The sequence below is a fragment of the Oenanthe melanoleuca genome, chromosome 21 (genome assembly GCF_029582105.1).
Source record: "Oenanthe melanoleuca isolate GR-GAL-2019-014 chromosome 21, OMel1.0, whole genome shotgun sequence".
NCBI lineage: Eukaryota > Metazoa > Chordata > Aves > Passeriformes > Muscicapidae > Oenanthe > Oenanthe melanoleuca.
In genome coordinates, this window is record NC_079354.1 from 5,238,965 (window position 1) to 5,255,509 (window position 16,545).

Here is a 16,545-nt window from a genome sequence, read left to right on the forward strand (position 1 = left end):
TTCTCTCATGAATGAAAAATTACTTCTCCACCATGTTTGACAAAAGAAGGCCAAATTTCTTTTGAGCAAAGTGGCTCTTGTCAGGATGTTCTTTTCAATGTGTCAGTATTATTTAAACATAACCTAAAAGTTTCAGAGTTTATATTCTGTGTAATTGTAATTATTACTATTGTTCTTGAAGCAGTAAAATCTTCATTACCTTCCAGACTTTAACTTGAATGTCTGTGAGGAACATTGCTAATTGGCCAAGTATTTGCTGAATTAAATCTGATACTTCCAATTACTGGATATTTACCTGTTTTTCCAAAGGCAGGCAGCAGGCTTTATTCCTCTGCCCTTATCTCCCTCTGGATCCAAGGGGACCCTGAATTTTTTCTTCAGTGTTAGTTTATATAAATGACAGAGAGGACACCTCAAATTTGTTCACAAGCAAGTCTGATCTCACTGCATTTCCCACTGAATAAAAGAAAAACAAGAAATGCATCTCTGCTCCTGAAAACAAAAAGAACCCTCAGCTTTTCAAAGGCAGTGTGACGTCAGCTCACTGTAACTAACAGTGAGTTGAGGATAATTCCTTTGTCATTGTGAAAATGTCCAAGCTGTGTGCATGTTGCTAATAGGATTTGTGGTATCTGCTAGATTAGCACAGCTTCATTTAATCAGATGACCTGCTCTGGGACTGTCTGCTGGGAGCTCCTTGTTAAGGCTGGAAAGTTTGGGCTCTGTTTTTGCAAATGTTTTGCTTTTCATCCATGTTGGAGTGATGGGTATTGGCAGGAAGGAGGTTGAAGGAACAAATGTCAGGCAGCCTGTTCGTGGAGAAAAAGGATTTGCTAAACCTCCTTAGAAAGTTACTGTGCTTGAGTAAAATATGAACAATTTAGCTTTAAACCCTCTGTGTTACGAGACTCTGCATCCACAATGGCCTGGTGAGATTATGCTAGGTTTTGGTAGTAGTAATGTCTGCTAAAAATACCTTGTGGCAAGCAAAGTTTGACCAGCAAGGGACAGAAATTCTGAATATTTGAGTTAATGATAACTGTGATTTCATATGTGGGATTTTTTCTTTTAATCTGTAAAGAATATTCTCAGGACAGAGAGAGGGTGGAAAACTCCATTTTTTTTATTTTTTTTTTAATAGAAATGGTGTAAGAAAATTAAATAAAGAATTCTTTAGTAAGCTTCATTTCTTACTAAATTCTTGGTATGTAGAATACAATTCTTCATTGCTGCTACCAGCAGAGGAATTTCAGAGAGGAATGGTATTTACCAGGGGGAATATATGTTTGAATGAGTTGTGTTCAGCTCTCAAGCATCAGGCTACAAAGAAATGTGAGGGTGTTAATGATACCTTGGTTTCAGGAACTGGATTTAATTGCATAAACAGTTTGAGCAGTAGAAAGGACACTGGAGTTGTTACAATGAAATGAGTCAATTTGAGTTCTTCCTCAAGCTTTGAATTTTTCACTGTTTTCTGAGCAGTGAGTGAATAATTCTTATTCTTTAAATAAGAATTAGTCCACTGGGATCCTGAGTATATCTCCATTTGCAGGAAGCACATGGAAGTTCTGTGAGGCTTCCTGCAGCTTAAAAAATATAGTGCAGAGCTGTTGGACACACATAACTCTCGTGTTACACAGGAATATAGCTCATGTTAGAGAACAGCAAACCCTGAGCTGTTCCTTGGACATAAATGAAGTGATAAATCCTTCTGACACAACTGAATTGTGAAGTTTTGTCCTATGTGGAAAGTAACAAATCAGGCAGAGTCAGTTGATTTTCCTGTGTGGGAAACAGGAACAAAGTGACTCTTCCATGGGTGCCTTGTGAGAAGAGAGGAGAGATTTGGGTCACCTGGAGGAGTGGGGAATACTGAAGTGCACAGATTGTTAGCCAGCAAGGGGAGAATTACCCTCAAGGTGTACTGGTCAACAGGATTAGGGAAAATAAGCTTAGACCAAGACACTTAAGCACTTCAGCCCCTGGAAAGGTCGGGAGGGAGCTGGGGAAAGTGAATTTGTTATTCCTGAGGAGCAGCCTGCAGGGACACACTCACATATTCCAGAGAAAGTGAGGTAAGCAGGAGTTTGGCTCCTTCGTATTTCTGCACAACTCTGGGGATAATTAGGGGAGAAGGAGTGTGGAGCTTGAGGAGTGACTTTTTTTCCTTGAGGTTTGCTTGGTTTGGAAGTGCAGTAACTTCTTTCAAAAGTCCAGAAATAGGATCATCATCCACAGCAAGCTTACAGATTCTTCTAGAAACCTTCTTGTAAAACAGGGTTAAATGCCTTTAGAACGTGCCAGGAAATAAAAATCTGTTTTATGATATTCACTTGTGCTTGTTTGTGATGAGCAGAGATTGTTCAATATATGATCCATATCTGTAATAGAAATAAATCTGTATAGAATTTCCCATGTATCAGAGTGAGAACAGATAAAAGCATTTTTTCCCCATACATTCTTATGACCTTACCTGATGTCCTTAGTCTTGTAAAGATAGTTTTTTAAATGCAAGGCTAGTAAGCTTTGATTTACAGTATAGCTGAAGAGGACATGGGAGGCTGGAACCCTTTTTTCCTCCCACAGTTCTCATATTTCTACCATAAATTCAATTGTCTAAAATGTAGTATAAAAGAAATAGTGGAACAGCCAAGCTGATTTGCTGTTTGTCCCATAAATTTTACAGTTTGCTTCAGAGAACTCCTATATTTTAATGCCCTTGGCTGCTGTAGGGTTGTCATTTCCTGAGTGAGTGAGTTCAGTCGTGTTGGCAGGAATTAGCACTTCCTGTTGATGTCGAAACAACAAAGACTACACAGAGAATGTGGAAATGTGCTTTAAACAATTCCTATGGATGCTGACAGAAAAGCAGTTCAGAGTTTGGAGTTGCTTGGAATGCGTAGGGGCCCAGTTGGAATTCTCAAAGTGGATCTATATTCACAATGGGAACTTAGATGGATGCAAGATGGGAAAATTAACTTTCTTAATGTGACTTTTTTCCTAGGATAAGAGTTCATCTCCTTAGGCCTCTCTCTGTTCCATGCAAAGAAGCTTTGTTTCATTTAAATGCAAGAGAATTCTCTCTCACAGTGCACAAATTCTGCAGAAATAAATGGCTGCTATTTTAAGGAGAACATATCTGCTCTGACTGACGTGAGATTATTCCTCCTATTGTATTTTTAAATAAAGCTGCATGTAAAATCTTCAGTAGTTCCTTGTACCTGCAGCTGGAATTCTTGGTGTCCTGAGCCTTTAATGCAGTCTCATCAGAGAGTTGCTGTGACCTTGGGCAGAACACAAAAGTTTTGGAATTTCTTGCTCTGAAATGGGAATGATACCATCTCTAAATTCTTTGTCTGGAGTGGTCAGTATTTGCTTAGTAGGAAATGGTCTTATATTAACTCAGAGAATGGCAGAACTGGATATGAAGGAGCAGAAAGATCTGAAAAATTGTAGCTTATTCTTAAATTAACTCCTTTCTGACAGGAGCAGTGCACTAGTGTTTCACCAGGTGTGTGAGCTGCCCAGGAGCTGTAGACATGCTCAGAATTCTGACAGACATCCAGCCCAAAGTGTTTGTCTGCAGTGTAGAATGAGCAAAAAACATCTTGAGAAACAAAAGAGCATTCAAAAGAAAAGCAGGATAATGAAACACTCAGGATGGGTTTTGTCTTAGCTGGATTTTGGGCTGAGCTGAACAAGCAATCTTAAAGGGGCTTAGAGATGACCCTGGAAGCAGAAGGGAGAAGGAAGGAGACCCAGTTTCACAGTGAAGTGAAGTGAAAGGGCCTTGAAGTTGTGTGAGTGGAAGTTTTGGGAGAGAAGCCAACTGAAATTCCTTTTCTAAGATACTGTGGGTTTCAGGGAAAAAGAAAAAATGGTAAATGATGCTATGACAAGATCTGGCATCTGTTCCTAGAGGTTTTCAGTTTGGAATGACTACTATGGAGAGAGCTGCAGCCTAAGTCTGGTTATGTGGGATAGAAATATTTAGGGAATATTGAAGTCTAAACTATTTTGCAGCTTCTTTTAACAGTGGTATTTGTTCTACTGCTTTAATTTACCTTGACAGTATGTTCTCTGTTATTGTGACTGCATAAAAATTTGGAAGTTTTACTCATCTTTCTCCTTGGGAAGGGCTTTAAGAGGAAAACAAACCCCACATGCTTGGAAAGATAAATAAGCTGATTAAATCTTAACAGAATAATATGTAAAGCTGCTAGCAAAGCATTTCCTTTATTTAATAGTAAAGGGTCAATTCTGGCTAATAAAAATGTTCTAAAATCACACTATCAGTGTTAATTTATAAACTCCAGGTGTTCTGTGTAGCATTTGAAATTGCAACCAATTATCTTGTTCTGCAATAAAAGAGAAAATTCATCAGCATGTTTCTTCAGCATCTTCCATTGCTATCAAGCTGCAGAGATTTTAAAACAAAAAGTTTAGGAACAGCTGAATTGGAGATGTGGAATGCTGGAGAAAATGCCAACAGTATCTTTCTGGAGCAGAGACTTTTAAAGATAAATTGTACATTTAATAAGAAATATCCCTGTGATTGTGATATTGGGAAATATCACCCAATAGTTGAGCAACTCTATAGGCAGAAGCTGAGGTTGTTTCAGTGGTTGTGGTTTCATAGAGCCTCTGTCTTGCTGACTATAAAATATATATAATTTGGTGCCTATGGATGCTGGGAAAACAGAGGCTTAGAGGGGAGAAATGTTTGATGGCTGTGGTTTCTCAAACTCCTGCCCTCAAGCCAGCAAAAAATCCCTGGTTTTACTCTGACAACATGTTCATGTAACAATCAGCTCTGGCTCTCAGACATTTTAGGAGTTATCAAATAAAGCCCTGAACATTTGTGAGTGATCTCCTTTTCTCCAGCTAGCAGAACAATATTTTTCATAACCATGATGTTGCAGGCAATCGTTACAGCATTTTGCAGGTGCTTGTGTCAGTGTAAATCCTTTTTCTTTGCTGGGACAATTCCTTACTCTGGTCTGAAGGGCTGCAGGGAAGTTCTGACTTCATGTCTGAAATTGGTGTTACCTGCTTATTCACTCTTGAGCAACTTGAATATATACAAAAAGGAATCAGAAACACTCAAAAGGAAAAAAGGAAAAAAAGTAGGAGGCCTGGAGGAGAGAAAAAAGTCCAAATTATATTTAATTTCCTGTGGCTGGAAGCAAATCACATCCATTTGTGACAACACCTTATGCTGAGGAGATTTCAGACACATTTTCACCTGTATTTCTGTTTATAAATCAATCTGCCTTTTTTTTTTCCAAGTTTGAAGTGGTTGAAAGGACTTGTAATTTCAAACTGACTTTTAATTCTGCTGCTTGTGACCTGTCTTTCAGATTTCTGGTTGTTTCAGAGGTGGCAGTGGAGCACACCTTTAGCACAGGAAAATGAGCGAGCTTGACCAGTTACGCCAGGAGGCCGAGCAACTGAAAAACCAAATCAGAGTATGTATTGTGCCTCAGCACAAATGAAAGTGTCTTTAGGAGGACAGAAATGATGCTTTAAATGTTTCCCCAATGTCAGAGTTAATGGAGGAAGGGCAAGCACATATGACTGCTTTAGAAAATTACTTTTTGGCCCTTTATATTGCTTAGAAAATAATAGTTACAGAAGCAATGCATAATGTTGCTGATCAAAATGAATGTTTACCGAAGTTTGTCTGAGCTAGAGCATTATTAAAGTTTAAAAAACTGCTAAAAATAAGGTCAGTGGTAAAGTTTGTCAGAGTTTAGTCCAGTAAGTTCTTAAAAACCTCTGAGGTTGGAGGCTCAGCCTCTGGACAAGCACTGCTTGAGTGTCTTTGTGGTGAAAGTCATGTTGCCTTCCTCCCAAAAGAAGAAGAAATTTCAAAGTTAAGTGCACAATGTATGTTGACAGCAGGCAGTGTATTATGGTAATGCTCCTGTTAGGATGGGTCCTCTCTGGGTGACAGGCAGAAATGTTTTCTGAACCTGGGCTCAGGGGGCTTAATCAACTTGATAAAACAGAGAAAGAAATGTACACAACTCCATCCAATTTCTCTAATTTCCTTCTCTTGCAGGATGCTAGGAAAGCATGTGCAGATGCCACCCTGGCTCAGGTAAGAATTTCAGAGTTGAACAGGAATTAAGAAAATTTGTCTCCTTTACAAAGAGAAAATGCTGTGTAAGAAGGTGAATGCAAGTGAATCTGGTTTTGTATCTTGTAGCAATTTTTTTTTTTAGTTTGCCTTTGGGTGTTTTCTTCCCGAAATAAGTACATGTTTGTCCAGTTCTGAGAGCAGTGGCCTTGAGCAGTGATTTCTTTGGGTGACTCAGGGCACATTTCTGCTGCTTAATGGAAAATAATGCTCAGCCCTGGAGCTGGGAGCAATACTGTTGTTACCCTGATAATCAGAACCATAAGGCCTGCTGAGGTCAAACTGCTTCAGTGTCTGCCACATTTATCTGTGCAGGAGGAGAAAACCCAGATCAAAGGTCTGAAATCCTACAAGTCTAAGAAGACATGACCTAAACAAAACAATTTCTGGGAGTGTTTATAAATGCAATGGGCTGCTTGGGTTGTGTGATAAAGACCTGCTACTTAACATGACATAACTTGTGAGTGGGCAGTTTGAAAATCAGTCAGTATTGAGAACGTGGGATTGTGGGAGCTGTGTATGAGATACTACTGTGAAGAGTGAAGGGAAAAACTCAGTGTGTGCCATTCTCCTGTTTCAGATCACAGCCAATATCGACCCAGTGGGGAGAATCCAGATGCGCACTAGGAGAACACTGCGGGGACACCTGGCCAAAATTTATGCAATGCACTGGGGGACTGATTCCAGGTGGGTGCAGAGCTGGGTCACTGCTTCACTGCTCTCTGGAAAGTTGAGTGCACAGGCCTTGTGGCCGCGTGGGATTAATAATTCTGGGAGAATTTGGCCAACCCAGAGAAGTCAGAAACACTGAATGCCAGAGTTTTCCTCCATGTTTCTGTAATCCAAGTCTACATTTGATGCCAAAATCCCAGTCCTTGTCTACATGCCTGAAAAATACAGTAGTGGTACCATATGAATTCTCAGGAACTGTGAAATTAGAGCAGATGCCATTATCAGTTGTCTTTTTTTCCTTTAGTTCCTTTCCTGTTAACCACTGATTCATTTAAAGAGAAACTAAATGCCAGTATCAGCTGCTTTCATTCTCTTTTCTTTACAATGTTCATCACAAAGGTGTTCCTTGGCTGCCTACAATGATTGTGTTTTCCTCCTGTTTCCTCCCTAGGCTTCTAGTTAGTGCCTCCCAGGATGGCAAACTTATAATTTGGGACAGCTATACTACAAACAAGGTAAGGCCAGCTGCTCCATTGCTGTGTGATTCAGTTGTGAATGCATCAGGAGGAAGTGTTGCCCATCATAATTTTGGCTATTGCTTTCCTAGTCCTAAATCCAAATAGTGAATTCTCCAAAACAATCAAGTTGTGTATAAAGGGTGCAGCAGTGTGAAAATGTGCACTACAAATGGAGAACAAAGAAAGACTTCCTTCTAAAGAACGTTTTGATACTGCAGAAAAGTGATTACCAGAGAGCAGGCAGTGATGAGCATCTTGCACCAGAAGGGGCAGAGATTTCAGCATAGCCAGATTAATTTGTTGCCTGCAGTAAAGTCCTGAAAGACCTGACATGTTCTAATGAGTCATCACTTCGTGGCTGCAATCACATGAGGCACTTCAGCACTACTTTTACTTTCATTTGACAGTGGTTGGTATTTACTGATCATGGCCACTGTTACAGGACTGGCAGCAATTCCCAGGTAGCCCCTTGTGGTTAAGCTGACAGAGCTGCTTGAGTCTTGTGCATGGAACTGGCTTTATTCTGAATAAATTTTCCTAACTTAGCTCCTCACAGCATTAGAATCCATGTTACCAGTGCTCTGGAGCAAATGGCATCACTTTACTAAAAAGCTAATATATGGTTTGTAAATTTAAAATAAATCTTCTCCTTTTTACCTTCCTCCTCATCCTTTGACCTCAGCCTGCAGGTAAATGTCATCTAAATTACTGTGACTACTGTAAGATGGTGAAATCATCCCATGATTTCTGTATTGGTATCTTCAATTCTTACATCAATGCTAATTAATCCATGCAATATTCTTTTGACAGTTCCAGCACACACTGGAAGTAACACAGTGTTGTCATCAATTTGATCTTTGCCTAATGATAAAGTAAAGTGGCTCCAAATGAATATTCCAAATAGTTCCTTGGTAGAATTCTTCCAAAAATGAAGTGGTTATGGTTTTAGGACAGGGGTTGGGATTTTTTTTAACTGCTCTTTGCTGCAGAATCACTGATTCCTGACTGTTGCTCTGCTTCTAATGAGACTTTTCCTTTAGAAATTCAGGCACATTGTTAATATTGCATGAAATATCACCATATGTCTAAGGGCACCAGTGCTTTCCTAAAGACTTGATGAGCAAATTTAAAGGATGAACATAACGAGTTAACAAGACAGAACAGGTTTAGCTTCCATAATTATCTAAAAAAAGTTCTTTGAGCACAGGATGACAAGGAAACATGGGGTAGTTATTTAAATGTGAAGCTTGATTGCTTGCAGTGGGTTTCCAAAGAAGGATTTAAATGGCAGTGGAAGCAGCGATTTCCTTACTTGTTCATTCACAGCATTTAAGCCTGGAATTGGCAGTTTTGCTGACTGTGCTTGCAAGTCAATATTTTCCTGAACCTATAATAAACCAATAGTAATCAGAGCACTGAAATCATTCACTTTGGACCAAAACTGCTGATGAAACTGGATTCAGGAAAAGCAAATCTGAGGTTTTATTACGTCACTACTTGTTCTGACGAGCTTCATATGCAAGTTGCCCTCAAAATAGTTTGATACTCAAACAGCTGTTTTATTCTTGCTTCTCTGCCAAAAACATGATGCCTGCCTTGAGACACAGGTGAAAAACCTCCTTTTGGTGCATCACTGAATGCAAGTTTTGCAGCTGCAGTATATCCCTGTGTCTGTTCCAGGTGCATGCGATTCCCCTGCGCTCCTCCTGGGTCATGACTTGTGCATATGCTCCCTCTGGCAACTACGTGGCTTGTGGGGGGCTGGACAACATCTGCTCCATTTATAACTTGAAAACTCGTGAAGGGAATGTCCGTGTCAGCCGTGAGCTCGCTGGGCACACAGGTGGGTGCTGCTCAGAGTTACCTCAGCACAGTGAAGATTAAAAAAAAAAAAACCCCTTTAAATATATTTCCTAGTAATGATCTACTTCTTTCCTCAGGCAGGAGCTTAGCTGCAGACTGCTTGGTTTTAAATGTTTCTAAGCAGTTTTTCTGCTGTAAAATTGAACAAAAACTTACAGCTGGAAGTTGATTTTTTGCAGGTTTTCATATTTTCTGCTGTAGTTTGAATTCTGTGCTTTGTGAAATGGAGGTGGTTGGCAGGCAGGCTCATTCTGTAATCAGAGTGGTTCCACTGATGGTTTGGCAGATGGGATTTCAGCAAAAAAGATGGTTCAGAGCATTCACATGAAATTCTTTGATGCTGCTGTTGGGAAACACACAGTGTCCATGCTCAGGACTTTGTACTGACCAGGAACGCAGTTTATTTTTCCTCAGTGTTTGTCTGATACAGCTGAGGTCCAGCATTTGTTGCTGCTGGATGCAGTGACACTGAGATCCACCTTCTTACAAAGTTGAGTGTGTGCAGTGCAGGCTCACTTGGGCTCCTGCCCAGCTTGGCCAGTGCATTCCACACTTCTGTCCCCCTTCCTCTGGTTCAGTTGGGGTGGTCTCTAACCACATTTTGTCCAAAACATTGCAGATTCTTTTACAAAAATCACCTGTTGCATTTTAGGCTTTTAGTGTTTCTTGCTGCAGCTTCAGGAGAGGAAGGAAGCAGCTTATTAGCAAACCAATTTGCCTTTGAAGGGTAATCTCTGGCCTTATTTGTGCACCTTTTATTCTGTTTCCAGGCTACTTGTCCTGCTGTCGTTTCCTGGATGATAATCAGATCGTCACCAGCTCTGGCGACACCACTTGGTAAGCTGGGACACAGGAAGGGCTCTTCTAATCCATTCTCTGTGTCCTTCACAAACTTCATCATCACCCACAAGTCTGTAGTGATACTGCTCATATGCCACTGTTTGCAGAGTGACAATTTTGGTAATTTCAAGTCTGTGAGCTTTGACTGTTGTGCCCATGTTCTGAAGAGCCTGACCTAATTCTGTGTTAAGATGTTCTGGGAATATTTTTCTTGATGTAACTATTTGGCTTTCAGAAATAACTGTACTAGGCTAATTATTTTCCTCAAAACTCTTCTTGTATTCGGTATTTACTACTTAAAATGTCGTGTTTGGATATTTCTAATACAGAATGTTAATGTTGTTACTCAGAAGAGCTCCTAGAAAATATTCTTCAGTGACAATAGCTGGGTTTTTTGAGGAGAATGTAGGTGTGTATCTTCATAAACACTGGTTTCTGAACTAAAAAAGGCCTCCATCTTTTTTTCCATGGATTTTTTTCTATTGTATCTGTTTCTTAAAAGCTCTGCAGTTCTCCTAGGCAGTAGCACTTGCAGCAAAACTTGTCTAATAAATACCTGTCCTACACAGTGCCAGTCTATTTGAATACCTGTGTATTCATCCACTGATTCTGAGTAGCTATGGAATATATATGGGATTGAAACCACAAATGTTTCTCAGTATGTGTTGGTGTTTAGAGAACCCAAAAAACTGTAATGAAATGAGAGGGTTTGTAGAAACGATGCTCTCTGTAAGAGAATACAGCTTCTTCAGGAATTCTGTAGTATTTCTGCAGCTGTCCTTGACATCACCTCAGTTCAGCCAAGCCTCAAAAGACTTTATCAAAGTACAGGAATCTCTTGTTTGCCTGGTTTGAACCTGCTGCTGATGGCTCTGGTTTGCTGAGAAATTACAGAAATTAAAAGTCCTGACTTCCTGAGGTATTTAAACCTCTTAAGGAGGTGGTAGTGTTGGTTCATCCTTTCATATTTTTCATTATCACTGTAGTAGTGATTTGGCTGACTTGCAACTTTAAGATCAGACATAATTCACAAAGTTACTCATCCTCTGTGAGCTTATAAAAATGAGAAATGCTGGCTCAGCTTTTGCTGTAGCCTTACCACTGCTGCTTCAAATGAAGCTGTGGTAGTACTGGATATCAGCCATGGCAGAGAACTTTGGGATGAACAGCCCTCAGTGCTAGTCACCAGTTTTTTTCCAGTGGTTTTCAATTTAAACCCCCCCCCCAATGTTTTAAAATTAAGGATAGCTTTAAGATCTTATATGCACAATTAATCTGCAACAGACAAATAGTTCAACCAAAAATGTTGATTTTTATTGTCAGATCAATGTTAATACAATGTTTTACTTCAGCAGTGATAAAAAGACTTTACAAAGGAACACAAACACGTTGATTTTTGCCTCTTTAATTATTCTTTCCAGTGCTCTCTGGGACATAGAAACTGGTCAGCAGACAACCACATTTACTGGGCACACTGGAGATGTGATGAGTTTGTCCCTTGCCCCTGATGCCCGGTGTTTTGTTTCTGGTGCCTGCGATGCCTCTGCCAAACTGTGGGATGTTAGAGAAGGAATGTGCCGGCAAACCTTCACTGGCCACGAGTCAGACATCAACGCCATCTGTGTATGTAGCTGCTCCCTTCAGCATTTTCTGTTTCTCTGCTCTTCAGCATGATGAAGTATTTTCAGGGTTTTTTAAAATAAATTTGTAGAGCTGAGATAATTACCTGAAATTACCTGTGGTGAAAGCAAACAGGGTGTTCATTCATGAATTTCCTCACTGGGTTTGCCCATATCCCAGTGTGGAGAGGTGCAGCCTCCTGTTTGCTGTGATGCAGAGGGATCAAATCTGAAATGATTTGTGTTTTCTTTTCCTCCCCCCTGCAGTTCTTCCCCAATGGCAACGCCTTTGCCACGGGCTCGGACGACGCCACGTGCCGGCTCTTTGACCTGCGGGCTGACCAGGAGCTCATGGTTTATTCCCATGACAACATCATCTGTGGCATCACCTCTGTAGCATTTTCCAAGAGTGGCCGCCTGCTCCTAGCTGGGTATGATGACTTCAACTGCAACGTGTGGGACACGCTGAAAGCTGATAGAGCAGGTAAAGAAATGGGTTGGGATATTGCAGACTCGGTGGGGACCAGCCACAGGTTGAACTCGATGGCCTTGGTGGCCTTTTGCAACCTGTGATACTGAATGTGTGAACTGAGTCTCATGCACAGATCTGTCAGCACTCACTGTCTCAACTTCAGAACTCTGAAGACTTCTTCAGGCTGCCCAGTGATGCACAAATCCATTGGAATCCTGCTCAAGGATGGATGCTTGAGAACAGGAAGATTGCCATTAAAAACAAGGGTTGGGGTGGAGGGATATTCTTTTTTAGACTTTATGGCTTTGTTTATGCATTAACTATTCAAAGCAATTCAACATTAATGTTGCTATTTATACACAAGAATTTTTTTCCTGGTATTAGTAGCAGTAGTTGTACAGACAACGAGCAAAACAACAGAGACTGTGGAGTTTATCTTTTGAGGAAACAAACATGAAATTCATGGTCCAAAGATCAAGAGAATTTAACCTCAGTTCTTTAAAATGAAAACTTTTGTTGGCAAAAAGGTACAAATTAGGCCACAAATGTTTCATTACTCTCATCAGAATAGGAGATGAGAAAAATATTCTGCATATTGAAATGTTCCAAGGCTTCAGATTGCCAGGCAGATTTGGCACTTCTGATATTAAACACTTCTGTATCTCCTGATATTGGCACTTTGTGTTAAACACCTTTGTGGTTGTGTGTTCAGTACAAGTATTTAAGACTTCTTGGTGCTGATTTTGTTTTACCAAATTGCAGCACTTCCTCTTGCTGGTGGGAGATTGAGGAGAGCCCTGAGCACTCTAATTCATGTAGAAAGATTAATTTCAAGTCCATCAAGAATATCTTGGCTCAGTGCTGTGGACTGGAAAGCTTAAACATAATTAGATTTTCTTTTTACCTCCTTGAAGCTGTTAAATTAAAGGGGATGGAGGAAAATGTTGTCTCCCTTAATTTTTCTGCTTAGTGTCTCAATTCTTTCTTTTAATGGTGCTATAATTGAATTGTATTAGATCTCCATATTGACAAATAGATTGTATGGAGGAGTCTGTCTTGTGAATGTAGTAAGAGAAAATTGGATGAAAAATGCTTTAGAGTTTGTAACATAATTCAGTTTCACTTCCGGTTTTAAAAGAAAATTTTTTACGAATGTAAAAATTTTGTAAAATTTAATTAATCTTGATCACCTGGTGAGGAACAAAAGCTGTGCATGTTTGTAGTGACATTGTCAGAATCTTCTGGGCTGTCATGGGAGACCAGTATAATAGGAAGGAAAATGCTGGAGTAATGCATTTACTGAATTGCCCCCTTGAGAATCAGCTCTGTCCTGAGTCTGTGCTTGTAGAACCAAAGGCATTTAAAAATTCCAGCTGTGTGTTTGTGAGGATTTTTGACTCTAGAGCTTGGCTAATCCAGAGGTGCTGTGGTGTAACTTGAACAGCCTGGGGATCACCAAAACAATGCAATTGCTTTGTTCCATTCCTCATCCTCAGGTGTCCTTGCTGGTCATGATAACCGTGTCAGCTGCTTAGGTGTGACTGATGATGGCATGGCAGTGGCAACAGGGTCATGGGACAGCTTCCTCAAGATCTGGAACTGAGCTAGGTGAGTACCCAGCTCACTCAGGCTGCTTTGGGCTCCAGGATGCTTTTTGCCTTTTGTTTACTGGGTGCTGATCATTCAAGTTAGGAAATCAGTGAGGAGCAGACCTGAGCACCTTGGGGGGTTTGAATGATCATTATTTTAATTATGCACTGACATTTTTCTGGTGGCCAGTTTTTGACTGCTGTACTTCCCTGTGTGGGTTTTTGAGTAACTAAATAATTGTCCTTGGGGAAGGGGGGATAATGGCTGGATGAGTCAGTGGTGGGGACAGCAGAGTTGCCACTTGTTTGCAGTTTCTCAGAGTGCCCCTCTCACCAGATGTTTCTGTGTGCCAGAAGAGCAGCGGACTCCACGACTGGAAGAAGTTTCCAACGGTTGAAAATTAAAAAACGATAGCATATCCAATCCAACCATACTAACTTGGACCCCCATCCTCCCCAACTTCAAAGGGCAAGATCTTCTCCGTCTCCTGTTGCTGAAATGAAGAGCACAATTACCTTTCCAAGAAGAATTTCTGTGTTGTAAGCAAAATGAAATTGTGCATTCCTTTTGGGACCATTTTTTTTGTCTTGAGAATTTAAAAACAAATGAAACACTATCATAAAAAGCATGACCAGAAAATAAACTTGAGCATAATTGTGAAACAGTTAGCTTTCACTGTAGTTTCCAAGTTGAAGTTAAGGACTTTATCTCACACACTTGCAAATTTTAAAGTCATGTTTGTAGCAGGATTTTTTTCAAGTTTCCTTTTTAAATACATTTCCTTATGTATTTAATTGAGCAAAACAAGGGAGTCCTAGCCCAGAGCACCTGGGGGTTGTTAACGCTGTAAATTTAGTCCCTAATTTTTTTTATTTTTATTTTCTAGTATCACAGATAATTGTTGCACAAAACTTGGCATATATAGGATAATGTTAAGCAGTAAGGTAACCAAGCACATGCTGTAAAAGGTAATGAATGCTTGTTTAAAGAATCCTTTCACCTTTTATGGATTACAAATGCAATCCTTGGTCCCTCCTGCCCCCCCTTTTTCACCACACTGATTTTTTTAATCTGTTTTGGTTTGTCCACTTGGAAGGGCAGTTTATATATCCTAACACTATCCTATAAGTCTCAACAACCAGGAATCTCTGTTTTCAAAAGAGACCTATCCTACACTTGGGTATTGAGTCAATTCTTTGTGTATGAAATGATGTACAAATCAATGTTTTGAAAATAATGATCTTGAACTTTCTAAGTTAAACAGAAAAAAAAACCTTTTTTGATTGTTTGCCATATTGGGTGGGTTTACTCTTAGAATCGCATGCTGTAGAAATGCTAAAAAGTGCATATTGGACTAAGTCCTTAGATGTTTTTTCTTTGAAGAAATAACCTGTTTAAAAACTGTAACCATTGTCGCTGTATTCATTTATTGTTGCTACTCTGTGCATAAATCTATGAAGAACTCCAGTACAAAGCTATGCACGTTTTGGAGTAGCGTGATAAGTCACTTTTTTTTTAAAAAAGAAAAAAGAAACAGCCTGTTCAAACAATCGCTGTCAAAGATTCTGGGGTGTGGGAGGAGGGAACCTAGACCATCTTCTTTATAAATCAGTTCCTCACAGCCAGTTCCTCTTGCAGGATGAGTCCTTTGCATCTGATCAGAGTCATTTTTGTAATGAGCAGGTTTTCCTGGCTTTCTTTTCAAATAAAATGTTAAAAGCAGCAGTGTTTGGACAGCAGATTGTTCTTTCCTATCTTCTCACTGTATCCAGAAATGCTCCTTCCTAGCAGCAGTAGTAGCTTTTCTCCATTTTGTTTTTTCTGCAACATTCTGTACAAAAATGTGCTGTAATTGTGCGTTAGGCCTGGATTTGGCATAAAAGATGAGTTCCCTCTTACTCTCTTTCATGAAACTACTCTGTAGAGCTTTCTCCACGCCCTGTATCCCTCTTCACCTTTTGTATTTAATTTTAAAGTCAGTGTACTTCAAGAAAGCTGGATGCAAGATAGATACTATATTAAAATGTAATGTTATTTAAGATGTAATAAAGCAGTTTGACATGAGTTTGGACTGATCTGTTTTGCAGCTTATTGTTCAACATGCAGAACATCTTCTGAGTTGTGAAATAAGCACACAGGAGGAGGAAATGCTGTCCCCAGAGAAATGGTTTGGTGATTTTTAAATTCAGTTATTGGGCAGAGTAGTATGCACTTAACTCCAAATTCAGAGAGCCAGTATGGTTCAAGAGGTGCACATCACAAAAATCCTTTGAGCACCTGAAGTAGGAAATCAAAGCAAAATGCTGAGTAACTTCTTTTAAAACTTTTGTGTCCTTTAATAGGAAAAGAATTGAGTGGAACATCTTTGTGTTCCTGCCACGTGAGGATCTGGCCACAGCAGCCCTGTTGGCACTGTTAGATTGACAGGCTAAGAAGTCATTTTCATTCTCGGTAAGAACAAAGTCTCCATGAGGCAGAATTTTATCTAAAAGGTTTTTTTAAAAGAATTATTTTATACCCAGAGAAGCAGATTGCTGAAGTGAGGTGTTCAAAAGCAGTTGGTTCAACAGTTTGGTATTGGTTGACTTTGAGGGTTTTGTGGTTTTAGTGGGTCAAGTCCCATCTCTTGTTCTGATCTAAGCAAAAGTGGATTTTCCCTCATTTCACATCAACCAAGAGAAATTCCAAATCCATGGCTTGATCTCATACCAAACATGGAAATTCTCAGCCTCAATGGAGAGGTTTTTAAAAGCTGAGAGTTTGAAAAATCTGCTGGTGACAGTACCTAACCAGCACCATTACCTGACTGTGCACTGGGCTTTTGGGCTG

The 16,545-nt window shown here is 39.9% G+C and overlaps 1 protein-coding gene across 7 annotated transcripts in view; it reads left to right on the forward strand.

Moving 5' to 3' along the window:
• The window catches only part of GNB1 (G protein subunit beta 1), a 34,685-nt gene extending 18,905 nt beyond the window's left edge, over positions 1-15,780 (forward strand). For 5 of the 7 annotated variants that reach the window (XM_056507878.1, XM_056507879.1, XM_056507877.1 and 2 more), the window contains 10 exons: positions 5,361-5,468; positions 6,065-6,103; positions 6,723-6,829; positions 7,266-7,329; positions 9,013-9,175; positions 9,966-10,032; positions 11,457-11,658; positions 11,922-12,138; positions 13,623-13,734; positions 14,070-15,780. In XM_056507878.1, the coding sequence (XP_056363853.1) occupies positions 5,412-5,468; positions 6,065-6,103; positions 6,723-6,829; positions 7,266-7,329; positions 9,013-9,175; positions 9,966-10,032; positions 11,457-11,658; positions 11,922-12,138; positions 13,623-13,729 (1,023 nt within the window). In that variant the 5' untranslated portion in view covers positions 5,361-5,411 and the 3' untranslated portion in view covers positions 13,730-13,734; positions 14,070-15,780. Of the gene's footprint in view, positions 1-5,360; positions 5,469-6,064; positions 6,104-6,722; positions 6,830-7,265; positions 7,330-9,012; positions 9,176-9,965; positions 10,033-11,456; positions 11,659-11,921; positions 12,139-13,622; positions 13,735-14,052 lie in introns of all 7 variants that reach the window. The other 2 variants (XM_056507880.1, XM_056507881.1) reach the window with 2 other exon arrangements.
• The last annotated feature ends 765 nt before the right edge of the window (positions 15,781-16,545 follow it).